Source organism: Crocuta crocuta, unplaced genomic scaffold, assembly GCF_008692635.1.
Source record: "Crocuta crocuta isolate KB4526 unplaced genomic scaffold, BGI_CrCroc_1.0 scaffold549, whole genome shotgun sequence".
Classification (NCBI taxonomy): domain Eukaryota; kingdom Metazoa; phylum Chordata; class Mammalia; order Carnivora; family Hyaenidae; genus Crocuta; species Crocuta crocuta.
In genome coordinates, this window is record NW_027529169.1 from 772,892 (window position 1) to 800,700 (window position 27,809).

At 45.5% G+C, this 27,809-nt stretch overlaps 1 protein-coding gene across 1 annotated transcript in view; it reads right to left on the reverse strand.

Annotated features, from left to right (window-relative positions):
- Window positions 1-2,427: 2,427 nt before the first annotated feature.
- The window catches only part of TIMELESS (timeless circadian regulator), a 28,709-nt gene continuing 3,327 nt past the window's right edge, over window positions 2,428-27,809 (reverse strand). The window contains exons 2-29 of the mRNA XM_077757508.1: window positions 17,681-17,841; window positions 17,380-17,533; window positions 16,677-16,791; window positions 16,519-16,581; window positions 15,880-15,981; window positions 15,551-15,706; window positions 15,174-15,307; window positions 14,894-14,981; window positions 13,340-13,516; window positions 12,748-12,965; window positions 12,398-12,501; window positions 12,084-12,253; window positions 10,648-10,782; window positions 10,395-10,546; window positions 8,877-8,974; window positions 8,511-8,634; window positions 8,201-8,402; window positions 7,785-7,930; window positions 6,621-6,706; window positions 6,420-6,534; window positions 6,250-6,332; window positions 5,878-6,020; window positions 5,485-5,659; window positions 5,334-5,402; window positions 5,092-5,210; window positions 3,455-3,674; window positions 3,226-3,330; window positions 2,428-3,094 (exon numbers count right to left, since the gene is read on the reverse strand). Of these exons, the coding sequence (XP_077613634.1) occupies window positions 3,021-3,094; window positions 3,226-3,330; window positions 3,455-3,674; window positions 5,092-5,210; window positions 5,334-5,402; window positions 5,485-5,659; window positions 5,878-6,020; window positions 6,250-6,332; window positions 6,420-6,534; window positions 6,621-6,706; window positions 7,785-7,930; window positions 8,201-8,402; window positions 8,511-8,634; window positions 8,877-8,974; window positions 10,395-10,546; window positions 10,648-10,782; window positions 12,084-12,253; window positions 12,398-12,501; window positions 12,748-12,965; window positions 13,340-13,516; window positions 14,894-14,981; window positions 15,174-15,307; window positions 15,551-15,706; window positions 15,880-15,981; window positions 16,519-16,581; window positions 16,677-16,791; window positions 17,380-17,533; window positions 17,681-17,777 (3,624 nt within the window). The 5' untranslated portion in view covers window positions 17,778-17,841 and the 3' untranslated portion in view covers window positions 2,428-3,020. The remainder of the gene's footprint in view (window positions 3,095-3,225; window positions 3,331-3,454; window positions 3,675-5,091; window positions 5,211-5,333; window positions 5,403-5,484; window positions 5,660-5,877; window positions 6,021-6,249; window positions 6,333-6,419; window positions 6,535-6,620; window positions 6,707-7,784; window positions 7,931-8,200; window positions 8,403-8,510; window positions 8,635-8,876; window positions 8,975-10,394; window positions 10,547-10,647; window positions 10,783-12,083; window positions 12,254-12,397; window positions 12,502-12,747; window positions 12,966-13,339; window positions 13,517-14,893; window positions 14,982-15,173; window positions 15,308-15,550; window positions 15,707-15,879; window positions 15,982-16,518; window positions 16,582-16,676; window positions 16,792-17,379; window positions 17,534-17,680; window positions 17,842-27,809) is intronic.

Below are 27,809 nucleotides of genomic sequence, written 5' to 3' on the forward strand. Positions count from 1 at the left end.
TCCCAGCCTATAGAGCTAAAGCTGCAGGTCCAGGCATCAGTTTGGTAGTGAGCTTGCTCCAGGGCTTCTTAAGTGCCAGGCCTATCAGATCTTGGGTAGAGAAGCCACGTGGATGAAGCCAGGCAAGAACTTTAGGAGCCAAGTCTAACAGAATCAGGGGTGTGCAGAGAGAGGCTGGGTTCCTGGGGATGAGGGAAAGGACACTAGGACCTTCGTCTGGGTTCCATATGAAATGGCAGCCAGAGGGTCCATGGAATTGGAATGGAACCTAATTGATCTCACTTGGCCTCTCTTATTCCTAGGTCACCAGGGACTTCTCTGTTCCACTTCCTACTTAAATGCTAGAGCCCCAAATTACCATTTAGTGAGATGTGCGCCTTCTCAGCAGGTTGCTCCACTCCCAGTACTGTCTGTCTCATGGGAAAGGAACAAAGGGAATGGCTGCTTGCCTCAGTGATCAGTAGGGTACATGACTTTGCCAAGTGTTTGTATGTTTGTACTGCGGTGTTGTTCAGATCTCCTTTTACAAGAACATGCAGGGGCGTCTGGGTGGCTCATTCAGTTGAGCGTCCGACTTCGGCTCATGTCATGATCTCATGGTTCATGATCTCATGGTTCATGATCTCATGGTTCAAGCCCCGTGTCGGGCTCTGTGCTGACAGCTAGCTCAGAGCTTGGAGCCTGTCTTTGGATTCTGTGACTCCCTCTCTCTCTGACCCTCCCCTGCTCATGCTGTCTCTATCTCTCTCTCAAAAATAAATAAAACATTAAAAAGAGAGAGAGAGAGAGAGAGAGAGAGAGAGAGAACATGTAGTGAAGAGTCTATTCTGCTGACATCTTAAGTTTTGATTTCTTAGGATTTTCTGCAGTGCTCACACCCACGTCACTTTCTCCAGGCTGCACAGAGCTAAGAACCCGTGGAGGGGGCTAGGGCTAGCCCATGTCTGCCAGATATGGGGCTCCTCAACCAGGTAATCTCTGTTTGGGGGTCCCTATCAGCCAGACAAGATTTTCTGAGTAACACTGCAATTTTCCCCTTTCTCCTTTCACAGGCAACTGACCACCATCATGGGCTTTAGACTCTCCCAATCTACACTGCTCTATTTCCCCTTTATCCTTCAAAAGCATTTCCCCAGTAAATCTCTTACATGTCTAATTCCACCTGGGCCTCTTCCTGGAAGACCTGAACTGCATATGTATTGACTAGACTGCAGCCTGTCTAGGTCTCAGATATTCCCCAGTAGCCTGAAATTTCTTCCTTTTAGCAGTATCTACCTCTCTCTCCCATACCCCCTCTCTAGTTCAACACAGAGATCCAGGGAGACCTAGAGTGAGAATCAGAGGGCTATGACTCAAATATGTAAAAATAACTTTTTATTCCTGTTTTCATTTAAAAATTTCAAAACTATAGGGTAAATAAATGGAAAAGGATAGCAATACTTTTGTGCCCAATCACAGCAAATGGTCTATACTTGATAAGAAAAACCAGTAGAAGAAATTGGGGCTGGAAGTTTCTTTCTTTCTTTCTTTCTTTTTTTTTTTTTTGAGAGAGAGAGATAGAGACCGTGTGAGCAGGGGAGGGCCAGAGAGAGAGGGAGACACAGAATCCAAAGCAGGCTCCAGGCTCTGAGCTGTCAGCACAGAGCCTGACGTGGGGCTCGAACCCACGAACTGTGAGATCCTGACCTTAGCCGAAGTCAGACGCTTAACTGACTGAGCCACCCAGGCGCCCCGAGGCTGGAAGTTTCAAAGAAGCCTGGAAGTTCAGGGCCCCTTTGGGGGGCATTTCTTGGAAAGACAGCCAGTGGGGACAGCAAGACACAGCAAAGAAGCAGAAACAGCCTTGCTGAAGTGCTCAGGTTGGGAAGTAGGGAAAGGCTTGGGAAAAAGATACACCAAGACCAGTCCAAACTAGGAAGCATCTTAGCCCTTGGAAGCTTCAGTTACCCCTAAATAGCTTCACTCCTATCTTTAGAGGCTGTGGGAGGGAAAAAACCAAGTTGGAAGAACAAGACAATCCAATGCATCCTTTACATAGGGCTCTCCCTGATCTCAACAGCTATTTTTGGAATCTCTCCTTCACCCCACATTAGCTAGGAACACAGGGAGCCAGAAAGCTGGTGGTTTCCAAGAATAGGGAAAGACATGACATTTACAATATTTATCTGTCTCTCTCTTGCCCAGACTTTTCCCTCCACTCTGCTCCATGCTGGAACACTGGCTCTTGCTCCCTGTGGCTCCTGCTTCTTCCTGCTGTACACATTTGTTACCCCGAATATTTATCCGAGACAAAGGACCTTGAGGTGAGAATGTTTTCATGTCTTCTGTAGGGAAAGCAAGAGAAAAGGGTGATTGTCCCTTTTAACCCTAAGAGTTAAAAGCTCTTCTTCCAGGTGGAAGACTGGGGGACTTAGACAGATTGGCACATCACACCAACATGGCAACTTTTAATTTTACACATTTAATGTAATACCAAATACAAACCAAATACGTTAATCATCTGGAGAGTACTGCATCCCAATCCTACCTCAACTGCAGGAATTAGGTTCAGTCTAGTGTCTACGGAGTGATCACAGGAAAGAAAATGAGGATGGGGGCATCTGGTGCCTTTTAAAAATGGTGCAACACCCCCCACCTCCCGCCATCATGTCATAAAGCTCCCCATCTGGTGCTGTGACCCACCTCTGGCAGAAAGCCAAACAGGGGCCAAGGTGCCTTCTATATCTGATTCACTCCTCCGATTTTCTAAGGGGTGCTACTAACCCAAAGAAACAGATTCTAGAAGAAGAGTAAGTCTCCAGAGAGCTACGGAGGGATCCTGCTAAAACTGGGAGATGCAAGAAGTGACTGCAGAGTTGTCCGACACTGTTGCCAGAACTTCCTGGACCCCAAATCCATGGGGAAACCCAGAACTCTACTGCTTCTATCTAGTAAGAGGAGTTTCTGGGTCCTGCTTATGAACTCTGACTTAAATTCACTACCTAAAAATGGTCTACCTCTACCCCAAAGCTTCTGGCTCTTCAGTCGTTCTCATCTTCATCCTCAATTTGAAACCGTTTCTTCTTTTGGATTCCTGGAGCTCTGGACTCTGGTGCTATGGGAATGACAGAGGTGAGAAGAGAGAGAGAAACTAAATATGTTATGGGGAAAGAAGGACAGTAGTGTTGATCTTCAAGTTGATCTTTTTTTTCAGAAGAAAAAGCAGGTTCCTGTCAGAATCCCTACCTTTGATCCTGCCTTCATCCTCCTCCTGCTCCTCATCGCTGTCCAGCAGTTGTCGCTTCCTGGGTACCATGTGCAGCTGTTCTTTCTCACCAGACACCCCTTCCCCTGAAATGACCATGAGAGGCATGGAATTAGGGAACTGTGCCCTCATCTTCTCAAAATACCCTATCAGCCCTCTAGATCAACATGGCTAGCCCACAGTAAGTACCCAAAAGGTAAGTGGTCTTACCGCCTGGGGACAACAGCCCAGCTTTCTTTTTCCGAGCTACCAGGAGAGCCCTCAGGGCTTCTGCTCGCTGTTCTTCCTGCTCCTCAGGACCTTGATCTCCAGGGACTTTAGGTTCTAGTCCTGGCTGAAGTTTCTGCTCCTCCTCTGGTTGACTCAAAGAAGCTGCTATCCTCCGGAGCTGGGAAGGGCTCAGCTTGGCTGGAATCCTCCAGAAGGTTTCCTACAGGAGCAAACAAGTTGAAAATGAAAAGAGTAGGAAAGGAGCAGACTAGTTCACCGGATCTTGATATCATTCATTGAAAAAATATGATCCCACATTGGTAAAGATCTACAAGGGTTGTAAATTCTACTTATTGCTTATTTATCCAATATATGCACAATGTCTAGTACAGGCCTCACATATCACAAAGTTCCCAGTAAATTCAGTTGCTAAATGAATGAATGAGTCTGGGTAGCTCAGTCGGTTGAGTGTGTGACTTCAGCTCAGGTCATGACCTCATGGTTCATGGGTTAAAGCCCCACATCGGGCTCTGGGCTGACAGCTCAGAGCCTGGAGCCTACTTCAGATTCCATGTCTCCTTCTCTTCTCTCTCTCTCTCTCTTCCTGCTCGTCTCTCTTTCTCTCTCTCAAAATTAAACATTAATTTTTTAAAAAAAAAATAATAAAATAAATGAATGAATGGATACTGAGGATGTAAAGATGAATCAGATATGATCCCTGCTTTTAGGAACCCACAATCTAACAGGAGAAAGAACCAACATACTATAATCTCACAGGATAGGGGCTACCTCAAGGGAATGAGTAAATCCTAGCTACCAAAGTTACCACTTTTGCTCTAGTGGTTGAAGGAGTGGTAGGGACTGCTTCTCTGAGGAGGTGAGAACTGAACAGACTCTGGAAGGTCAAGTGGAGGGTCATCAGGAAGATGGGTGATGTGTGAGTGTCACCTTGTACGTGTGCCTGGAGCCATCCAATGGAGGGACTGGCACGATCAACTGTATGGAGATATGAGAAGCCTCCTGTCTGGTGGATAGAAAACAGTCCACAAGGAGGATGGTAAAACACAGGTGTGTGGGTGGCGTGGCCATGAGGCTGCAAAGGCTGGCCAAGGCCAGGCATGCCACTCAGAGGCTGAGGACTCTGTCCTGCCAACAGTGAGGAACCATCCAGTTGGCTGGTTCAGGAGAATAATATAATCTCTCCCGGAGAGACAGGGAAGTAATGGACAGGAGAGTAATACAATCAAAATTCTACTTTAGAAAGATAACTCATGGGGTGCCTAGGTGGCTCAGGTGGTTAAGTGTCCAACTCCATCTCAGCTCAGGTCCTGATCTCAGGGTTGCAGGTTTGAGCCCCACACTGCGCTCTACACTAGACATGAAGCCTACTTAATAAAATTAAAAAAAAAAAAAAAGAAGGGAGGGAGGGACAAAGGGAGGAAGGAAACTCAGGACAGCATGGAAGATGGACTAGGGAAAGGGGAGATTAGAGAAGATGAACAGGAAGGCTGCTGCAGGAGTCTTGGTCAGAGCTAAGAGGAAATGAGGTCAGAGATGGTAACTGCAATGAGGAAAAGATGTATGTATTTTAAAATAACAGGAATACGGCAGGCTGATTCTCTAACTGGTGTATTTACCTGCCCAGAGGAAGGAGGCCGAACCCCTAGCTTGCGCAACAGCCGTTGAAACTGTTCATTTTCCATTGCTTCCTCATTTTCTTCTGTCAGAGGCACCAAAGGCACTGGCTGTGAGCAGCCTAGGATAGGGTCAGTAGTCACGTGGTGAGGTTTTGAAGTAAGAATTGGTGGTCCCTTCCCACGGCCAGGTCACCAGCAGCCTCCAGTACCCCAGCCCCGAAAACCATCATTTATCTACTCACCATCCTCTTCTCGATCTTCTGCTACTCGAATCAGGCAGGTCTGGAGCCACAGAAGGGGAGAAGAAAAGCCTAAGGGAAGGAGGGAAACTTAGAATTGGCTCATACTACCAACCCCTCCACCTGAGACATCTCTCCCAGCCCAAGTCCTCACCTTCCTGATACAGGCTTTGCCCAAGCTTTTCAGTTGAAAGCACTGAGCTTTCCTGGGCTTGCTCTGCTTCTGAGTCCTCCTCTTTCTCATCCTCTTCACTCTCTTCCTCTGGCAGGTTTTCCTCTTCTTCCAGATCTTCCTGGCAAAAATCTTTCAGGGGCTCCTCTTCATTAGGCTAAAATTCAGAGGGCATGAGAAATGAAAAAAGGAAACAAGATGAAGAACTGAGTGAAGTCCTCTGGTTCTTGACCACCCCTGGAAACTGGTGGGGCAAGGGGTGGGGAGGACACCTGGCCAGAAGAGCTTAAGGTGGGAAGAATTCGGGTGAGCTACCTCTGAGGAGCACTTCAGGGGGAGTGGGCCCGGCCTGCAGAGCCAGGGAAAGACTGTTACCAAGCTCGAGGGCGCCAGCTTCTTCCGGCGTTTCTTATATAGCTCCCGCCGTTCGGCCACCAGCCCCAGAGCCAGTAGCTTATCCACTATTCGGGCCCGTGAGCGTTTGGCTGTGATATTCTTCATGATATGACCTAGCACATCTACAAAGAGGGAAAGTATAAGTACCCTAGAGCAAAAGGGGAAAGGGAGTAGTGAAAGAAAGCAGAGGTCTCTGGAAAGAAGCTAAGTCGATTCCCTCACAAATGACACCACAAGTATAGTTAGGTGGAAAGAAGGGATGGGATAAGCCTTCCTTGGGAACAGGAGGCAGGGGGAAGAAATGGCCAGGTTGGCTCTCTCATCTCAAAGGTTCCCTGAGCTTCCACTTACCATCTGAGTCCTGGAACTCCTCAAAAAGCCGCTGCAGCTCCAGCTCCTGATCTTCTGTCCAGAGTACTATATGGGTTCCTTTCCTGCAAGGAGACGTCAGGGGAAGAGGGGGCCCAGGGAGGAAACCGAGGACATCTGATCTCAATTCCCACCAGAACATGTGCCTCTACCTTTGGAAGTCCTTGACACTGTCAGCCAGTCCCAGGCGTACCAGATGATGGATGACCTGCTTGCGTGTCCGAGGGGTTTTCAGGTGTGCCAAGATGGTGTCTACTAAATCCTGACCTAATGTGGAGGAGTAAGGTAGTAAAGAGGGGTCTTGGAGCTCAGGCTGCCAGATTCCTAAATCTTCAGGTGTCAAGGACTCATACCTTCCACATCCTTATGGGCCAGGTACAGTTCCTGAAGCTGGGATTCCTCCTCTGGGCTCCACATAGGGGGTCTGCGACTGGAAGATCTAAATGGGGAAAGGAGGCATGCCTGAGTGGCTCAATTAGTTAAGTGTCAGATACTTGATTTTGGCTCAAGTAGTGATCTCATGCATTCCTGAGTTTGAGGCCCGAATCAGGCTCCCCAAATCAGTGCAAAGCCTGCATGGGATTCTCTCTCTCTCTCTCTTCCTCTCTCTCTGCCCTTCCCACGCACACGCTCTCTCTCAAAATAAATAAACTGGGGCACCTGGGTGGCTCAGTCTGTTAAGCATCCAACTTCAGCTCAGGTCATGATCACACAGTTTGCAGGTTCAAGCCCTGCATCGGGCTCTGTGCTGACAGCTAGCTCAGAGCCTGGAGCCTGCTTCCAGTTCTGTATCTCCTTCTCTCTCTGACCTTCCCCTGCTCATGCTCTCTCTCTCTCAGAAATAAATAAAGCATTAAAAATAAATAAGTAAATAAATAAATAAACCTAAAAAATTTCAATTGACAAATGGGAAAAGGAGAAAGGGAGTAGGTAGGATGTTGGCTCCAAGAGAGGAGACCAAAGGCCCTCTCTGGTCAGCTCTAAAAGGAACAAGAAGGGAAACACAGGTAACTCAGAAGAGCCACTAGCAGAGGCCTAAGGTATGCTTCCTTTCCCTCATTCTCCTTCCACGTATGAACCCAAAAGTCAAATGAAGAGATTTTCCGGGTTGGGCTTACGGAAGCTGCCACTGCAGAGGCTGAGCAGATTACAAGGAAAGGAGAGGAGCTGAGCTGCAGGGAAAGAGGGTGAACATTTCCATGAATCCTTATGGTTTCCCACCACATTTTGGGACAGGGCATATTTGGGAAAAGGGATAATGGCCACCCCACTGGCAACTGACCACCACCCACGAAGGCTGGTGAAGGAAGGAAACTAGAATAGACAGGAGACAGGCTCCAGCCCCACATTCTCTCTTGGTTGATCTCAGGGAAAGCATTTCACCTTGGGGGCTTATTTTCTCACCTATGAAAGGGGAAGAAAGTCAGGCTACCTGATCTGCAAGCTCTTCTGCCTCTGACACTCTGTGATTGTGTCACCTGCTACTACTGCCCATCCTTTCCCATAGTACAGCTCACCCAGCATCCAGAGAGCCATAGCCCTCGGCCATCTCTCGAACCACAGCTGTATTCTTCCAGAACAGCAGCTCCATAAAGGCTTTTTGGTTGACTGCAGCCAATGCAAAGAACTTGCCCAGGATGTACTTGGCAAAAGTCACTAGCTCCTGTGGGAGAAGGAGGCTTCTGTGAAACCTCTGGACTAACTGGCCTAACCAGGCCCTACAGGTATTTTTTCTCTCCCTATTCCCAGCTGCCTCTCCTCACTGAGACTCTCCTAGCCTCCCCCTCCAGCTCCCTCCACCTGCCTACCTACTTCCTCAGGATCTCTCTCAGCCCTTGACATCACTCAACATCCTTTATCTCCTACAGACTACCCTTCGTTACCCCTGGACTCCCCTACGCTTCTCCATCCTTGTTCCTTGGTATGCCCTCACTTTATAGGCCCCGGCAGCTGGGTCACTAAGCAGACGGTTGAAGAGGCAGAAGAGGGAGAGCTGGAAGAGGAGGGCTTCCATTTTGAGGTCATGGGCCAGCCGGTGCAGCATCTTGACAATGCAGTGGTTAGTGTGGGCACTGTTCTGTCGGTAGCTCCTCAGCAGCAGCACATAGGCTCGCACGACAGTCGAGCTTGCAAAACTGCATCAACACAGGGACAAAGGGGTTGTCAGCATGAGAAAGACAGTGCTTGCCCTCCCAGCTCTATAATCGCCACCCTGGGACCAACTCAGTTTCCTCAGCCCGCACCGTTTCAGGTAGTCCAGAAAATTAAATTCTTTTTCTGACACCTGGACCGCTTGCAGTTCTTCCTCCTCCACCTCCTCCTCTTCCTCTTCTTCCTCTGCCCCTTGTTCCTCTGGCCCCTGCTGCCCTATAGAAAGAGTGTGAATTAGGGGTGCCTGGGTGGCTCAGTCAGTTAAGCATCTGACTCTTGGTTTTGGCTCAAATCATGATCTCCCGTTTTGTGGGTTTGAGCCCCGCGTTGGGCTCTGCACTGTCACCTCTGACAGTGCAGAGCCTGCTTGGGATTCTTTCTCTGTCCCCCCTCCGCCCCCCCGCCACTTGCTCTCTGTCTCTCTCAAAATGAANGATGTGAAGGAACTGGAGACTCACGGGGAAGCGGGGCACAGAGGATCTGTTTCAGCAGCTGGATCTCTTCCTCTGCAGAAATGTCTTGAGAGCCAAACACATCTCCCTCTGGCCACACCTCCCTGAACCCCAGAGAGAAAAAAAGACTTTATTTATTTATTTATTTATTTATTTATTTTTAATGTTTTATTTGTTTCTGAGAGAGAGAGAGACAGTGTGAGTAGGNCTTTAACCAGAGAGAATATGAGTTATAATTTTAAGTAAGAGAAGGAATTTTTAGACTTCTTTCTCATTTGCCAGCCAGAAAGAGAATGCATATCGTTACCTCAAAGATGAAAGACTCTGGGGAAATTTTCCCTCATAAGGCACACTGCAATGAGAGGCACCTGGGTGGCTCAGTCGGGTAAGCATCCGACCGGCTCAGGTCACGATCTTACAGTTTATGGGTTTGAGCCCTGCATCAGGCTCTATGCTGACAGCTCAGAGCCTGAAGCCTGCTTCAGATTCTGTGTCTCCCTCTCTCTCTGCCCCTCCCCCACTTACACGCTCTCTCGCTCTCTCTCAAAAAAAAAAAATAAATGAAATAAAAAAATAAGCCACATTGTAATGAGTATCACCATATAAACAATCTAAATGTCTGACATTTGGTTGAACAAATGCACATTTCACGATGCCATTAGCAATTGTGACTATATATCTCATAAGAAATCTTCATGATATATTAAGTAAATACTATAAAACAGATATACAATATTTCATTTTTATAGAAGAAGTTGTATTGGTCTATATACAACACAGAAGACAAAAAACCTGGAAGATTACTCATCAAAATGTTAATGATGATTATCTTTAGCCAGTAGAATTATCTATATTTTGCCCCCAATTAACTGTGCTTTCTGATATATTTTTTTTTAATGTTTATTTTTACTTTTGAGACAGACAGAGACAGAGCGTGAGCAGGGGAGGGGCAGAGAGAGAGGGAGACACAGAATCCGAAACAGGCTCCAGGCTCTGAGCTGTCAGCACAGACCCCGACGTGGAGCTTGAACCCATGAACTGTGTGATCATTACCTGAGCCTAAGTCAGACGCTTAATCGACTGAGCTACCCAGTTGCTCCACTGATATTTCTCAAAAATAAAATAAAAACAAACAGCAGGGGGGCCTAGGTGTCAGTTAAGCATCAGACTCTTAATTTTGGCTCAGGTCATGATCTCAAGGTTTGTAGGTATGAGCCCCATTCGGATTCTGACGATGTGGAACCTGCTTGGGATTCTCTGTCTCCCTCTCTCTCTGCCCCTCCCCTGCTAACTCTCTGTCTCTCTCAAAAGTAAATAAATAACATTTAAAAACAAACGAACAACAAAACCCCCACAAAGCCAATCCAAACTCCCCAGGACTCAGTGCTCAGTGCAGAGCCCCCATACTTCTGATGGGACTTCTCTCAATTGAAGGCAAAGAATCTTGTACCACAGTGAAAGCCTCCTCCTGCCCCCAAAAGTCCAGGAGCTGAATCTAGGCGAATGGGTGGGCAAGGTCCTTACCGGGCAGACCTAAGGAGGGTTAGGGCCTGTGGGGCCTGGCCAGCCAGAAGACAGTCTTGGATCCGCACCATGGCTTCTGCCCGTTGCTCTTCCACCGGCACCTCTGAGGCCGCATCAAAGGGAACCATGGAGTCCAAACTGAGCTCAGGATCCTAGAGAGGTTAGATTAAGGCTATGGAAACAGAGGAGGAAAACCCAGACAGCCTACCAGTGCACTACCCTCAAGAATGATAGGGTTTCTGCAACTACCTACCTGGGCACTGCACTGTAGCTGCTCAGCCAGGGATGGCCACATAGCTTCTAACTCCCCTGCACTATAGGAGACATTATCAGAAGCAACAGGCTGATCTAGGACCTTCTTCTTCTTCTTTCTCTTCTTCCGTTTGTTCTATGGAGAAAGAATCATTGTTTGGATGACAGGAAAGCTAAACGGATTTTTTCCCATCAATGTCTTCTCCATTAATTCATTCACTGGAGTTCTGAATTAATAATGAATAGTCACAAGTGACCACTGTGTGCTATTCATAAGCAAAAGGGATGCAACGGTGAGCAGTGTATTTCCTTTCCCTCGAGGAGCATACAATCTATTGGAGTCTTGAAACAGGTGAGTAGATAGGTAAATTATATTACAGTATAGATAAGACATAGAATATGGCTGAGCACAAAGTGCCATGGCAAAACTTAGGAACAGTCCTTAACTTATTTCTTGGGATCAGAGATTTCCCAAAAGCAGTTAGATCTTAAGCAAAAATCTATAAAATGAACAGATTTGCTATGAGAATAAGATATTCTTGGGGCGCCTGGGTGGCTCAGTCGGTTAAGTGTCTGACTTTGGCTCAGGTCATGATATCATGGTTCGTGGGTTTGAGCCCCACATCAGGATCTGTGCTGACAGCTAGCTCAGAGCCTGGAGCCTGTTTCAGATTCTGTGTCTCCCTCTCTCTCTGACCCTCCCCGCTTACGCTCTCACTCTCTCTCAGAAGTAAATAAAACATGAAAAAAAAATTCTACCCAAAAAAGGGGCACCTGAGTGGCTCAGTCAGTTAAGCATCCAACTCTTGATTTTGGCTCAGCTCATGATCTCACCTGTTAGGAGTTCGAGCGCCGAGTCAGGCTCTATGCTGACGTGTGGAACTTGCTTGGGATTCTCTTTTTCTCCCTCTCTCTGCCCCACCGCAACATGTTCTCACACGTCTTTAATCTTTTATTTCATTTCAGGCTCATATTACAATCTCATGTATAGGGATCTGGGGACTCTATGAATAGCTTGAGTTATTCTAACAGTAACTAATATAGGATGAGATTCCAAACCTTCTGGCTTTTAATTTAGGGCTCTTTCCATCTCACTACAATGCTTCTGAAGTATAACCAAGAAGAATCACAGCATAATTACTAAACTCTAAAATTGTGAATTCCCACAATTTATGTGCTTAGCATATAGTAGGTATTTAATAAATGCTTTCTGAATGAATTAAGATATTTATGTTACACTGAAAATAAATGTAACAGAAAAAAGGAAACTATAGTCGACTCACATCAGCAACACCAACAAACCCTTTGCCCTCCTTAGTTCAGAGAAGTTCTAACAGGTCAGCTTAAGCTGCAGAAATATAAGGAGATAGTTCCCCGTTCTCTACCCTTCCCCCATGGCTCTTTCCACACTGTCCACATCCCAGGGCTGCCCAGTACCTGCACCACCAGGTTCCCACGGCTCCGACAGAACCGCTCCAACATCTTGAGGAAGAGGTGAGTGGTTTCTACCAGGTCACGAAGGAAAGAGCGTGGCTGACATCTCTCATCAAACTTGCGAAAGAGTGCCAGGAACAGCTCTCGGTACTCCATCACATAGAAAATGTTGTCTAGGAATGGGGAAGAGAAAGGAATGGATGGATTGGTCTGGAAATTGAGGAAAGGGAGAGATGGATGAAGTTGGGACTGGAAAGAGTGAGATTGTGGTCAAGAGATAGGAAAGGCCAGAGCCAGAGACCAGGCCAGGGCCTCACTCTTGATGATGCGGCTGCTCTCCCTCACAGCCTCGTCTGGGGACATGTCCATCTCATTCACTGTGGCCAGCAGCTCCTGATAGGCCTTCAGTGCCAGGTGCATCCTGTGAGATGAGGGAAAGAGGAGAAATGGAGGACAACTTAGGAAACTGGCTCAGGGAAACAGTACTACCTCTAAACCTTCCCCAAAAATGGTGCCCATCAAAAACAGAATGACCCAGGCAGTCCTTGCTCCCCAGCCTTACCACCTTAATTCCAAAACAGGAAAGAAAGTACCACCTAGAATTTAGGCACTCAGATTCCCAGCCTGGCAAGATGCCCACTTTGACCCCAGTTCTCATCCCACTCACCGACGTGCCCAGGAGGCAGCTTCCTTGCGGTCCGTCAGCATCATCTCATAGTAGTTGGTGAGGTTCTGCTCAATGAAATGGAAGGTACGGACACTGAGGGTCTCAGAAACCAGGCCTGGCCGGAAGGAGGCAGCTCGGTTGAAGGCCATGAAGAAAGCCAAGGCCCACATGTAGTAGGTCTCATCATGCTGCTGAGCCTTCTCCCGCAACAGGTGATCCTAAAGTCGAGGAGAAAAAGACCACCCTGTGACCCCAGAGCTTTCTCCCTGTCCTAGGACAATGGGATAGACCCTGGACACCACTATAACAATATTCTAGGACCGGAATTCCCACCCTTTCTTGTTCTCCTCAGGTCTCTCCACATTCCTCTCCCTTCCTCTAGGGCAATTTCTCTCAGCCTTCATAAAACTGTCCCAATTGGCCCACACCTTCTCAAACTCCTCACTATCTCTCAAGGGTGCCCTATACCTTGCCCAACTTCTAGTCCATACCCTCCCATAGTCCTCAGCCTTCCACAGGCTCCTCCCCAGTTGTCTTTCTTACCCACCACTAGTCCCATCACCTCCCTATCCCATCCTTCTTAGGTTCTCACCTTCACTGAGCCCATAAGCCGGTTATAACAGTTCTCCAGGAACTCAGAGCAGAAGTCTCTGAGGAAGAGTCTCACATTGAGGGCAGAGCGGCGCTGAATGGACAACTCCTGGGCAGCCTGGCGACGTTTAGGCACCCTTCGGGGCTGCTTTCCCAAATCTGAACTGTAGTTTTGGAGCTGGGAGTGTACAGTGGGGGATCAGAATTACTCCTCACTACTACGCTCCCCCTGTAGCTCTTTCCACATCTCTAGTGCAACCATGTTCTCAGAGGAAACTCTTAGAAGGTTCTCTCCCTCTGGTACAAAGTGAAGATATAGGTAAAGACAATAATGCCAGAGGCTCTATTTCTCCTGCAGCCTCCAACTTATTATTTTTTAAAAATTTTTTATTTTAGGGCCGCCTGAGTGGCTCAGTCGGTTAAGCGTTCAACTTTGGGTCAGGTCGTGATCTCATAGTTCGTGGGTTCGAGCCCCACGTCAGGCTCTGTGCTGACAGTTATCTCAGAGACTGGAGCTGTTTCAGATTCTGTACCTCCCTCTCTCTCTGACCCTCCCCTACTCATGCTGTTTCTCTCTCAGAAATAAGTAAAACATTAAAAAGTAATAATAAAATAAATAAAATTTTTTATTAAAAAAATTTTTTTAATGTTAATTCATTTTTGAGAGACAGAGAGAGACAGAGCACGGTTGGGGAGGGGAAGAGAGAATCCGAAGCAGGCTCTAGGCTCTGAGCTGTCAGCACAGAGCCTGATGCGGGGCTCAAAGCCACGAACTGTGAGATCACAACCCGAGCCGAAGTCGGACACTTAACCAACTGAGCCACCCAGGCGCCCCTAAAATTTTTTATTTTAAAGAGTATTCTTTTGGGCCTCCTGGGTGACTCAGTTGGTTAAGTGTCTGACTCTGGCTCAGGTCATGATCTCACAGTTTGTGGGTTTGAGCCCTACTCAGGCTCTGTGCTGACCACCTGGAGCCTGCTTTAGATTCTGTGTCTCCCTCTCTCTCTTCCCCTCCCTCCATTCACACTCTATCTCTCAAAAATAAACATTAAAAAATTAAAAAATAAAGAAAGAGTATTCTTTTTTTTTAAGTTTATTTATTTTTGAGAGAGGAAGAGAGACACAGCATGAGCAGAGGAGGGGCAGAGAGAGAAAGGGAGATGATCCCAAGCAGATTCAGCACTATGAGCACCGAGCCCAACATGGGGCTCAAACCCATCAACTGTGAGATCATGACCTGAGCCAAAATCAAGAGTTGGACGCTCAACCGACTCCGAATGAGCCACCCAGGTGCCTCTCCTACGGTCTCCAACTTTCTAAGTGTAGGAACAGAGACCCTTTACTTCCAGGGATGATTGCTTACCTTTTTTTTTTTTTGTTCCTTATGATTTTATTTTTAAGTAATCCCTATCCTCAACATGGGGTTTGAACTCACAACCCTGAGATCAAGAGTCACATGATCCACCGACTGAGCCAGTCAGGTGTCCTGCTTGCTTATCTTTCTTAGGTACCCTTAGCTCCACAATATTCCCACCCCAGATGGGAGCATACTCACGTTGTGGAGACCTTTATGAAAGATGAGGTCCCTCTCCCCAATGGATTTCAACCCCTGGACAATGTAGGAGCCCCCAAATCGAGAATGTCTGCAGTTAAAAAAAAAAAAGTCCAGAGTGATTTCTCAAATCTCTGGAAGCTTTATCCCCATTCTCTTTCATCAGCACATCAGACCCTGTTGTAATTGCAAAGTGTTATCTGGTCACCACTATCTTAGCCTCGGGCCTTGGCATTCCATACCGATGGGATGGGAACGTGGGAAGGCAGATCCCGTCTCTCACCTGTTGCTTCGCTGAAGGGCTCGAGTCTTCTTTTCTGCCATCTCTCGCTGGCGCAACGCCTCTAGTTCTGCCACATCTGTGCTCCGCTCCTTAGCTAAGCGTCCCTGTCCTACTCCCGCCAGCTGTTCAGGGTTCTAGATTTGGAACAAGGAGGAAAGAGTAAGAAGGACTGTCATTGCTTAGTCTAGGTTCAGTCCTTGCAAGGACAGAAAAGGTGAATGAAATAGGACTGCTGAAGGTACCCCCTATTCAAGACATGGCTACACTGTTTCCCACCTGCCACCAGATAATTCAGCCATTATTACAAGAGTTGACGCTGGCTATATAGCAGAAAAGTACATGGGTGAAGGGACTAGGGAAACAGGCCAGGTGCTCACCTGGTCACGAAACATAAGGGAGACGATCTCTAGCACATGCAGGCTCCACTGTTGCTCAGCAGGTGAGGTGGCCAGAAAGAGAAGCAGGTCATCCAGGCCACTGAGGTGAATTGCCCAGAGAAGCTGGTCATGGACACTGGCGTCATCATCAATCCTCTGAGCAGTGAGTGTGATAAGGGAGGGAAGAGAGGTCATTCAGTTCCACTGCCCTGCCTTGAGGTTCTCCAACTCACTGCTGGACCAAGGTGCCCCCTGACCTGTCAGAGGGCAGAGAAGCTAGAAAGGGCAGCTCAACCTAACCAAGCATAAGTAAGCAGACAACCTCTCACCTTCTCCTGATCAAGGTCGGCTGGAACATGGAGAATATTTCTGACCAGCAGCAGGATCCGTTCAATCAGCAAGTTGTCTTCCTCCTGCCGTTCCTCCCAGCCCTAGTCAGAAGGACAGATAGAGGAAGACACTCCCTGTGGAAGGCAGGCGGCATCTACCCAGACTGGAGGACATAGGCCGAGAGGAGAACCAGGATTAAGAAGGAAGAAAAGAGGAGCACCTGGATGGCTCAGTTGGTTAAGTGTCTGACTTCGGCTCAAGTCATAATCTTGGAGTTCATGACTTCGGGCCCTGGACTTCAAGCCCTGCATCAGGCTGTGTGCTGACAACTCAGAGCCTGGAGCCTGCTTCAGATTCTATGTCTCCCTCTCTCTCTGCCCCTCCCCTGCTCACAAATCTGTCTCTCTCTCCCTCAAAAATAAACATGTAAAAAAAAAGGTGAAAAAAAAATGGAAGGAAAGGTTCAAGCACTCCGGAGGTAGCCTGAGACAATGGATGGCTTTATGCATCTTCAAGGACTGGGGCCGTATCTCCAAACTCTGCTGTCCTGACAATGCCCAGCCTGGCACTCTGCCCAGAGGAAGTGCAGGCAGGTACTAACAGTCCCCTGGGATCCTGGAAGGTGGAGACCCACTCACCAGCTGTAGCAGCTCATACAAAGTTTCACTGAGGACTCCAAAAGCCTTCTCACTGGCAAAGGCCTGTAAGATAGGGGAATGGATGTTAAGTGGCACCCATTCTTCCCTTCCCTACCACCCCCAACTTCTGCCCCAGGGACTCTAAAGGAAAAACTCACCTCTTTGTAGGCTTGCAAGTAAGCTAGCACCTGCAGAAAATGGTGACGGAAGCTAGGTTCTTTGGGCACACTGCCAAAACAGAGCAAGGCTGGTTGTGTCAAGTTCACCATCAGCCTGGGGAAACAAGGAAAGAGGGAGATGTTATTACGTTTCCCCACCAGGGTCAAACACCAAAATCTAGCAGTTCACGGGGCGCGTAGGTAGCTCAGTCGGTTAAACGTCTGACTTCAGCTCAGGTCTTGATCTCGCAATCTGTGAGTTCGAGCCCCATGTCGGGCTCCGTTCTGACAGCTCAGAGCCTGGAGCCTGCTTCCAATTCTGTGTCTCCCTCCACCACTCACACTCTGTCTCTGTCTCTCAAAAATGAATAAACGTTAAAAATAATAAAAAAACAGGGGCACCTGGGTGGCTCAGTCAATTAAGCATTCAACTCTTGGTTTTGGCTCGAGTCATGATTGTGGTTTGTGGGTTTAAGACCCGTGTCGGGCTCTGTGCTGACAAGTGCAGAGCCAGCCTGGGATTCTCTCTCTCTCTCTCTCAAGCTCTCTCTCTGCCCCTCCCCCACTCACTCTCTCTCTCTCCCCCCCCGCCAAAATAAATAAAACTTAAAAAACAGAAGCAAAAACAGAAAAACACCAAAACCTATCAGCTCAAACACCAAGGGCTGGTGCATGGTAAAAGTTAAAAAGCTGGGGAACCAACCTGATAACAGCATCGAAGAGAGGCTTGTCCTGACGGTGTTGGGTCAGAATGGGTAGAAGGTCACTCTGCAGGATCTGGGCTGCCCCCAACTGTTGCCGCACATCACGAGTGTCGTCCTCATGCCTCAAGTAGCGGATCAAATCCTTCACACTCTCTTCAGTGACAGAATAAACACTTACAAGAAACCCTAGAAGAACCTCCATCTTGGCCCCTGTGCTATTCATACCCAGGACTTGAGAAATTCTACAGACCTCCTCGATTCAAGCAAGTTTTATACCTGTTTCCTCAAAAGGGTACTCACCTAAGCAATCTGGTTCTTTGTGGTAAGTGTCTCCCTCTAAGTACCCAAGGGCACTACATGTGGCTAGAAGTTCACAATTCATCATGTTCAAGTCCATACACCAGTGGACCAGCCACGAGAGATATAAGGTAGGTAGAGGCAGGACACAGAAATGATGAGGCCTGCAGAGACAGAGAAGGAAACCAAATCTAGGGTTCTCTCCCTGAAAGGGAGAGGGGAACAGAACAGGACGCTAATGCTCAGAGTATTCTGAACAAGGTCCTCAAATGCTTCACTTTTGTCAGAACCCAAAGTACTAATCTTAGCTCCAGGAAAAGCTTAAACTAAGGCTTCTATCTAATCAAAACCAAGGAGGTGGGGTGCCTGGGTGGCTCAGTCAGTTAAGCTCTGACTTCAGATCAGGTCATGATCTCATGGTTCCTGAGTTTGAGGCCCAACATGGAGCTATCTGCTGTCAGAGCTGACATGGCTTCAGAACCTCCTCTCTCTCTGCCCCCTTCCCCTGTTCGTGTGTTCTCTCTCTCTCAAAAATAAATAAACATTGAACAACAAAAACAAAAACAAAAAACAAGGAGGCTCCAAGCCTAAGAATTAAGTACCTGTCCCCTACTCTAACTTAGATCTGACACTACGGAAACTTGTCTGTTTCGGAGTCAAGATAATACACAGGAAGAAAGGTTGGTTAGACAAAGTCATCACTGTGACTTTCAGCCTCAGAGAGCTCTGTAGCCTTTTAGAGAAGGGGGGGATGAGCTTCCCTCTCCTTTAAGTCCACCTCCACCTCCCATAGCCCTTCCACACACGCTGTTACAGCTCTACGTACCACAAGGGTTAAGAAACCCAGCTTTGACCATACAGTGATTTGACCTAGGATCTACCACTTCTAAGAGCCCTGAAGCATTTAAGACACTGGAGACGCATACAGAAAGTTCCTTCACTCTCCTTTCCAATATAACTCTTAAATTTTGGTAATCTTAGTAAAAGCTAGTGTCTAACAGAATGGGTAAGGAAAAGATTTAACGAGGAACTGGTTAAACTCCCCATCACTCTCAAGAAGAACTATCTTCCCTTTCTAAAGCATGTTCCTTTTGATTAAAATCCCTAAACCCTCATCAGATAATCAAGTAGGCAGAGATTCAGAATCTCAGATGTTTCAGAACCTGACACTGATAACACAGACACACACAAACACATTGTATTCACTAACCTTTTAACCTGTGGAAAATTGGGAATACCCGTCAATCTTGTCCCCCCCTCAGCACACGCAGCTACACTGCTATCAGCCCTTGGTTGCCTCCTCTAAAAAGACCTTTCCCTGTTTCAGACCTACCTCTAGCCCAACTCCACCCCTGTTCTCCCAAAGAAAATGGGAAGTATCCAAGGGACTGAGGTTTAATGGCTGATGTTATCTCCTTGCATTTATGTAATTGGTCTACTTCTCCAGGCTACCTGCTATCCTCTACCGCCCAACACACACACCTAGTCCTAATCTACTTTCTGAAAGCTCAGCCCAGCAAGAGTGAGCCTGTAAAATATTCACTGAATGATCGACTAGAAAGTCTAAAGGGAGATTTATCTTAAATGCCCTTTCTCAGGGGACCTGAAGACTCTGAGACCAGGGCTCCAGTGTGGTAGGTATGGTATGTGAGATCTCTGATTCTCTCCTTAGATACAGCCAGCTTTTTTTTTTTTTTTTTTAAAGTAGGCTCCACGTGGAGCCCAATGTGGGGCTCTAACTCACAACTCTTAGACCCAGACCTGAGCTGAGATCAAGAGTCGGATGCTTAGGGCGCCTGGGTGGCTCAGTCAGTTAAATGTCCAACTTCAGCTCAGGTCATGATCTCGCAGTTTGTGGGTTCAAGCCCTGCATCAGGTTCTGTGGGGACAGCTAAGAGCCTGGAGCCTGTTTCAGATTCTGTGTCTCCCTCTCTCTCTCTCTCTGCCCCTCCCCCACTCATGCTCTGTCTCTCTCTGTCTCAAAAATAAATAAATCATAAAATTTTTTTTATGAAAAAAAAAATAAATAAAAGAGTTGGACGCTTAAATGACTGAGCCACCCAGGCACCCTATCCAGCTTTTTCAGACAGATCACTGGTGTGCTTACCAATGAGCAACACACGCACACACACCCAGACTGAAGGGCTTCCCCATCTGCTCTCTCCAAGTGGCAGCTTAGGAAGCTGACAATAGAACAGTCTATAAAGATGATAAACTGGCATATACTCTTCAAAATAGGGCACAGCATCACACTCTGGCACTAAAAAGTGTGAAATGATAAAGTCTTCTAACAGAAGAGACAAAGCCACGTCTGCGAGGCTCTAAGAAAGATAACCTCATACAGTCCCAGCTCCCCTTCCCCTATATCTTGCCTCCTCCATTGTAGACCAATTCTATGTAAAGATTCATTATTTGTAAAATTGGCCCAGCAGAGTATTCAAACATCTGCTTTCAACACATCACTTTACCTGACAAGCAAAATTAGCAGAGGTGGTAACAGCTACCTGTTACCTGACTATCTGTTAGCTGGCAACCAAACTAAGATGGGGGAGGGGAAAGGACACAGGAAAGGAGCAGTCCTTGCAGAGGTGACAAGGAAGACCTTATGTAAGAGACCCAGGACTTCAGATTCTAATCCCCCGCAGTTTTGACAAAACCAGAAAGACACAGGCAAAGCAGAGGAAGAAATGGGTCAGGTTGACCTATTATAAAGCTTTCAGGTCACCAGGCAAGCTGGCAATCTTGGGCCTATTCACTAGAACTGGAATAAAAGCTCTCACAGGTGTTTCAGCTGTGGAACACAGTTAAAAAATTAGCCAGGAACAGAAAACTTACAGTTTTCATTCATTTAACTAGAAGCTACTCACTCAGTCCGGTCTCATCTTCCCCTCCCAGACTACTTACAATTGTCTTACTCTCCTCTACTAAACGTTGTCCTATGCATTTCTGAATGCACTCAATTTCTTTCATAGAGTTCATTTCTACTGAACACAAAGAAGAGTACAAGGGTCAGAAGGAGGGATCAGAGTCCTAGCTTCATTGCCTCCCTCTCCATTCTTCACCAAATCGGTCAGTCACAGAAAGGATGCTGTGGCAGCCATGGAGAGGTCTTTTCAGAGATTTTTCTTCAAGGGAGAGCTCATGAGGGTGCCTGGGTGGCTCAGCTGGTTAAGCATCCAACTCTTGATTTTGGCTCAGGCTCTGTTGGGGCTCCGGGGAGGGGAGGGGAGGGAAGGGAAAAGCTTGTCATTCAGCTGAAAAGAATGGAGCTGGCTGACAGCTCCTCCAGGATCCACCTCAGTCCTATCGTTCCCAGGCAGTCCCCCAGCTAATGATAAGCACAGGGGTCCTGGGTCCCAGCCATTTCCGTCCAACAAGGACTCCTCTATTAAGCAATCTTTGCTTCTGAGTTTCTCACTCGCTCAGCTGAGACTCTCGCTGCCCCCAACTTTGCTCCCCACTTGATCTAGCACAGACACTCCTAATTCCATCTCAGTGTCTGCTCCCCAGAGGTCCTGAACTGACAGATACCTACCCCACTTCCATTATCTAGTTACTGTATTGTGAAAATCCAGTTAAGTTACATCACAGCACGTTGTAAACTCCGATGGATAATACAAAGTTAAAATAAAAATCAGCAGTTTTCATGCTTTGTGATTTCATGTACCACTATATATCCTCTCAAACTGGAGAAGCCATCATGACTGGTAAGGATATTAAAAATAGCAACATTAAAAATAAAAACACACTTTTAAAAAATCCCACTAACGTCTATTAACACCAATGTTTCATAAAAGAAAAAGCTTAACACACATATACAAAAAGTAGTAACTCAGCTATGTCCTATCTCTTAAAATACAAAAACAAGTCCTTATCAAAAGTCACATGCTCTACCAACTGAGCCATCCAGATGCCTCTGAATAAATTAATTTTGAATTAACAGATTATCATGGGTTATAACCTTTGAACCAATGAGCTCATTTTGGAGATTATAACCCAACAATTGAAAAAAGATAAGTAATCATTGATATAAAAACAAAACCTCTTCCTAGTACATTCTAGTTAATATAATGCTTTTATAGCTTTAATTTCACTTTGACCCTCACAACAGTCCCTTTTTTTATTTTTTTAAAATGTTTTATTTATTTCTGAGAGAGAGAGAGAGAGCATGAGCAGGGGAGGGTCAGAGAGAGAAGGAGACACAGAATCTGAAAAAGGCTCCAGGCTCTGAGCTAGCTGTCAGCACAGAGCCCAACGTGGGGCTCAAACCCAAGAACCGTGAGATCATGACCTGAGCCGAAGTCGGACACTTAACCGACTGAGCCACCCAGGCGCCCTGACCCTCACAATAGTCCTAAGTGATAAGTACAATTATTTTCTATTTTATAGATAAAGAAACAGAGTCTCAGAGAATATATACTTCAGTAAGATGTTTATGAGTTATCTTAAACGGCAAAGTCTTGGAGACAAGCCAGATATCCCAAGTCTGGGAACAGCTAGGAAAACTTTCGAATGTTAATAAACAATATATCATATAAAAACTAACTGCAGGGCACCTGGGTGTCTTAGTTGGTTGAGCATATCTGGCTCTTAGTTTTGGCTCAAGTCATGGTATTGCAGTTCGTGGGTTTGGGCCCTGCTTGGGATTCTCTCTCTCTCCCCCTCACTCTGCCTCTTCCCTGCTCTCTCTCTCTCAAAATGGATACATATGTTAAAAAAACAACAACAACTGTGCACTAAAATTCAAAAGCTTAGGGGCACCTGGATGGCTCAATCATTTAAGCTTCCAATTTCAGCTCAGGTCATGATCTTTCTTTTTTAATTAAAAAAAATTTTTTTTAAATTTTTAATGTTTTATTTATTTCTGAGAGAGAGAGAGAGACAGCATGAGCAGGGGAGGCTCAGAGAGAGAGGGGGATACAGAATGTGAAACAGGCTCCAGGCTCTCAGCTGGCTGTCAGAACAGAGCCCAACGCGGGGCTCAAACCCACGAACCGTGAGATCGTGCCCTGAGCCGAAGTCGGACGCTTAACCGACTGAGCCACCCAAGTGCCCCTAAAAAATTTTTTTAATGTTTATTTACTTTTGAGAAAGCGAGAGACCAAGTGCAATCAGGGAAAGGGTAGAAAGAGACAAACACGGAATCTGAAGCAGGCTCCAGGCTCTGAGCTGTCAGCACAGAGCCCAACGCAGGGCTTGAACCCACAAACTGAGAGATCATGACCTGAGCCAAAGTTGGACACTCATCTGACTGTGCCACATAGGTGCCCCAGGTCATGATCTTTTGGATTGTGAATTTGAGCCCCACATCTGGCTCTCTGCTGTCAACCCACAGCTTGCTTAAGATCCTCTGTCCCCCTCTCTCTGTCCCTCCCCTATTCAGGCACGCACATACACGCGCATGCGCTCTCTCTCTCTCTCTCTCTCTCAAAAATGAATAAACATTTAAAGAATGGATTAAAAAATGAACATTTTAAAAATGGGTGTTTAAAATAAATAAAGATAAAATTCAAAGGCTTCTATTTTTAAAAAGGCACATAAAGTAGAATGTTCACAATAACAACCACATAAAAATGTGAATGATCTGGAGGCACCTGGGTGGCTCAGTTAAGCATCTGGCTACAGTTCAGGTCATGATCTCACAGTTCGTGGGTTCGAGCCCCACATCGAGCTCTGTGCTGACAGCTCGGAGCCTGGAGCCTGCTTCAGATTCTGTGTTTCCCTCTCTCTCTGCCCTTCCCCTACTTGCTCTCTCAAAAATACACATTAAAAAATAAATTAAATAAAGATATTCAGGGACACCTGAGTGGCTTGATCAGTTAAGCACTGGACTCCTGATTTTGGCTCAGGTCATGATCTCGAGGTTCCTGAGACTGAGCCCTGCATCAAGCTCTGCGAAGACCGTGCAGAGCTTGCTTGAGATTCTCTCCTCTCTCTCTGCCCTTCCCCCACTTGCATGTGCACTCTCTCAAATAAAGAAATTAAAAATAACTAAATAAATAAAGGTATTCTGGGGCACCTGGGTGGCTCAGTCGGTTAAGCATCTGACTTTGGCTCAGGTCACGATCTCACAGTTTGTGAGTTCAAGCCCCACATCAGGCTCTCTGCCATCAGCACAGAGCCGATTTTGGATCCTCTGTACCCCTCTTTCTCTGTCCCTACCCCACTCGTGCTCTTGCACTCTTTCTCTCTCAAAAATTTTAATTTTAATAAAATTTTTAAAAATGTAGGCAGCCTTCCTGCCCATGGGTCCTGTCCCTGTGCTTTAATAAAGTCACCTTTTTGCACCAAAATAATAATTTTTAAAAAATTAAAAAGAAAAAAATACATAAAGGTATTCATTGTTTTTAATAATTGTGGTAAAATGGTACTTTTCAATAAAAACAGCAAAGGTAGCTAATGCTGTACTTCCAGGTTTTCCCTCCCATCTCTCTTTCCTCCCAAAGGTCTCCTTCCAACAGTTCTTCAGAAGGAATGGGGGCAGCTGGGCTGGCTGACTGAGAATTATTGTCCATTCAAGGTTTCCACCCACGGAGATGCAGGAACCTGATGTCTTCTCCCAAAGTTTCCTCTGGCCTCTTTCTGCAGCCTTTCATCTTTGCATTTTGTTTTGTTTTGTTTTGTTTATCACAGTAAATGAGTTTTGAAGCAGCCCAAACTCTTGTGTTTCTGTGAACATGAAAGGTTAATCCAGATGCACAGACAAGAGAGTGGGGCTTCACGAGAGTAACCTTCACTATATCCATTCCTCCTGCAAAGAGGGAAAAGGAGAGGCCACACATACGATTTCCAAGCATGGGACAGAAGAAATAAACAACACAAGCCTGTAATTTTTCTGTTCTAATCAGAGCACTTTATTATACTTCCTGAATTTTCTGCTTTGAAAACAACTTCCCCCATGCTGCCTCTTTCACTCACAACAGAGACAAACCAGAAAGCCAGCACCATTCTGGCTTGCTAAAGAACCAATAGAAAAGAAGGAAATTCTCTCTTTTTTTTTTCAATAATAAACTCCTGGATAGATTTCTGGAGTGTTTCGGTTTGCTTTGTGAAATGCAATGGTCTCCAAACTTCTGGATTTCATAGATAGATCTTTATTTTTTTATTTTAATTTAGGGAGACTAACATAAGGTTGTCAACTTTAAATTTTGTAACTTAAGGATATTTATGAACATACCCCCCCCCCCACCTCATCTATTGCTGATTATAAATGGGTCAGCTGCTGTGGAAAATAGGCAATTCCTCAAAATGTTAAACACAGAGTCATCATAAGACCCAGCAATTCCACTCTTAGATATTTATCTGAGAGAAACAAAAAGTACGGCCTCACGAAAACTTCTACATGAATGTTCATAGCAGCATTATTTATAATAGTCACAATGTGGGAAAAAACACAAATGTCCATCAACTGTTGAAGAGATAAAAAAGTGGCATATCTATACAATGGAATATTTGACAATAAAAAGGAAGGAAGTCCTGACATATGCTCCAATATGGATGAAACTTGAAAACATTATTTTCAGTGAAAGAAGCCAAACACAAAAGGTTACATACCGTATGTTTCCATTTATATGAAATGTCCAGGATAGGCAAATCCATACAGACACAAACTAGATTAGTGATATGGGGGAAGGAGAGGTGTAGTACTGCTAGTAGGTACGTACAGAGTTTCTTTCGGTGGTGATGAAAATATCCTAATGTTAGATAGTGGTAATGGTTGTCCAGCTCTGTGATCTATACACTTTAAAAGGGTGAATTTTTAAATTATATCTTAATAAAGCTGTTTACAAAAAAAATCCCACACAATTACTATATATTCTATTTTCACTATTTAAACACCAAAAAAAAAAGAACCCCAAAAAACCCAAAACCAGAACACACACACACACACACACACACACACACAAAACAAAAATAAAAACAAAAAAACTAAGGGGGCACCTGGGTGGCTCAGTAGGTTAAGTGTCCCACTCTTGATTTTGGCTCAGGCCATGATCTCAAGGTCATGATCAAGTCCCACGTTGGCCTCTGTGCCAACAGCATGAGCCTGCTCTGGGTTCTCTCTCTCTGTGCCCCTCCCCAATGTGTGAGTGCATATGCACACGCTCTCTCGGTCTCTCTCAAATGAATAAAATAAAACATTTCAAAAAAAACTACAAATAAAATCTCAGGACAAAGTACAGTCCATTAAATTTTATAAACTTGAATTTATGAAAAAACATTCTATTTTACTTTCACATTTCATCACAGACAGCCGGGAACTTTGTCAAACATCTTACACCCAGCAGACCTAGACATTTATAGGGATGTTAGTTACTTTCCCCACTCAACTAAGTACCAAGTGGTTCACATGAAGCAATATTCCTCTGAAATTAATACTTGTAGGCCTCAAAATTCAAGAACCAAATAAAACAAAGGATAAAATATTAAATACACTTGCTATTGAAATTAGAAAATGAACTCACATTCTTGAAAACAAAATAAAACCAAACAAAAATTCTGCCCCAAACCAACTCTAAGAACCAGCTTTGAGAATCACTAGTATGAACAGAATGACTTTCGGCATTTGGATCCTAGTTCTGTCCAGTACTAAATTGGCAATCTTGGGTATGTGGCTTAACCTAAACCTCAGTTTCCTTGTCAGTATAGGAAGAAAATAAACGGGGAAGTTTGAATGAGATCATGCATGGAAAGCAGTGCTACTCGAAGCATGGCACGCAGACCACCGCTGGTCCACACACTGTTAGCAGTCTGCACATAGTACAGACACAAAGCATCCACACTTAGAACATCATACAGCAGGTGAGAGTTACTGTTTGTTGAATCTAATAATTTTTAGAAGTCTACATTCTGTACGTTTTTTTCATGTTATTTTTCTAGTAATTCCATTTAGTTCAGGTCCTCAGTACTCAACTGTTTCCTAACCTCTTTCCCTGCTTGTCTTGTTCTCTTAAGTCTATCCATAATATGGTTACCAGATTTGCCAATCTAACCACCCTGCTTAAACCCTTCAATGGCTATATAAAAAACTTCATAGTGATTGTCACTGTGGAGAATGAAGGAGGGGAGTCTTGGGTAGGAGAAACATGTATCTTTCACTTTAGTACTACTTGAATTGTTTATCATTAGTAATCAAACAGTTCCAGAATTTAAAAAAAAAAAAAAGTGTTTTTAGAAAAGTAATTTGTATGTCATTTATNGGGGGGAGAAAGAAAGAAAATTACTGATGTGTAACAGCTTGGGGGAAGAACCCTACCTCGTCCTTTACCAAGAGAGTTTGAGAAACACTGACACCAAGCAGTTTACTGAATGCTGAAGCACAAAGTAAGGACTCTCAAAATATTAATTTCCTCTCTACCTACTGGACTCTACAGTCAATCCCTAAATGCTTATGTAGAGATCACAAGGTGAAAAGACAAATGTTGTGTGTGTGCTAAAGCAATTTAAGAAATTTAGTTACAGAAATAAAACCCACCCGATATAGAAGAAACAACGTAAAAGTCAGTACAAGCTCTAATTAAGTGATATTGAAAAAAATTTCTGAAAAACTAGGCCTCTTTTCAGGTTAAAGTGGTCAAGAAGGTTTTTGTCAGAGGAAGTGTGATTACACCTGGGTCTTTGCTGCACAGGATTCAGGTAGCCAAGAGGCAGAGGGGCATTTAGGCAGAGAAGGGCTAGAGCAAAAACAGAGCAGGAGCCACTCTGGGCAGGTGAAACTAACAGGAAAGCAGTAGAAATGAGGGGTTGGAACTGGCTTTATGGGACAACCTTGTCTTCGTCTACCAATTCAAGGATTTGGAACAAAAGCCAGAAGTCAGTCATTGAAGAGTTTTGAGCTGAAAAGCAAAATGATCAAACTGGGGTAGTATCATGTAACCTACTATCCTATCTCTGTGAGGTGTGTCAATCTTTTTCCTTTCACTGCATTCACCCTACAAAAGATCCCAACCTCAGATCAATCCAACCATCTATTTTCTAGACTCCTGAACTTAAATCATGACTCAGATTTGCCGAAGAAAACTAAACAACCCTGCAGAATGGTACACAACCACTGTGTAGTCTCCAACCTGAGCAGGACCCTCAGCCTGGCCCAGGAAATCTTTTTTAGTGTTCCTAGTTCATTTCCTCTTCT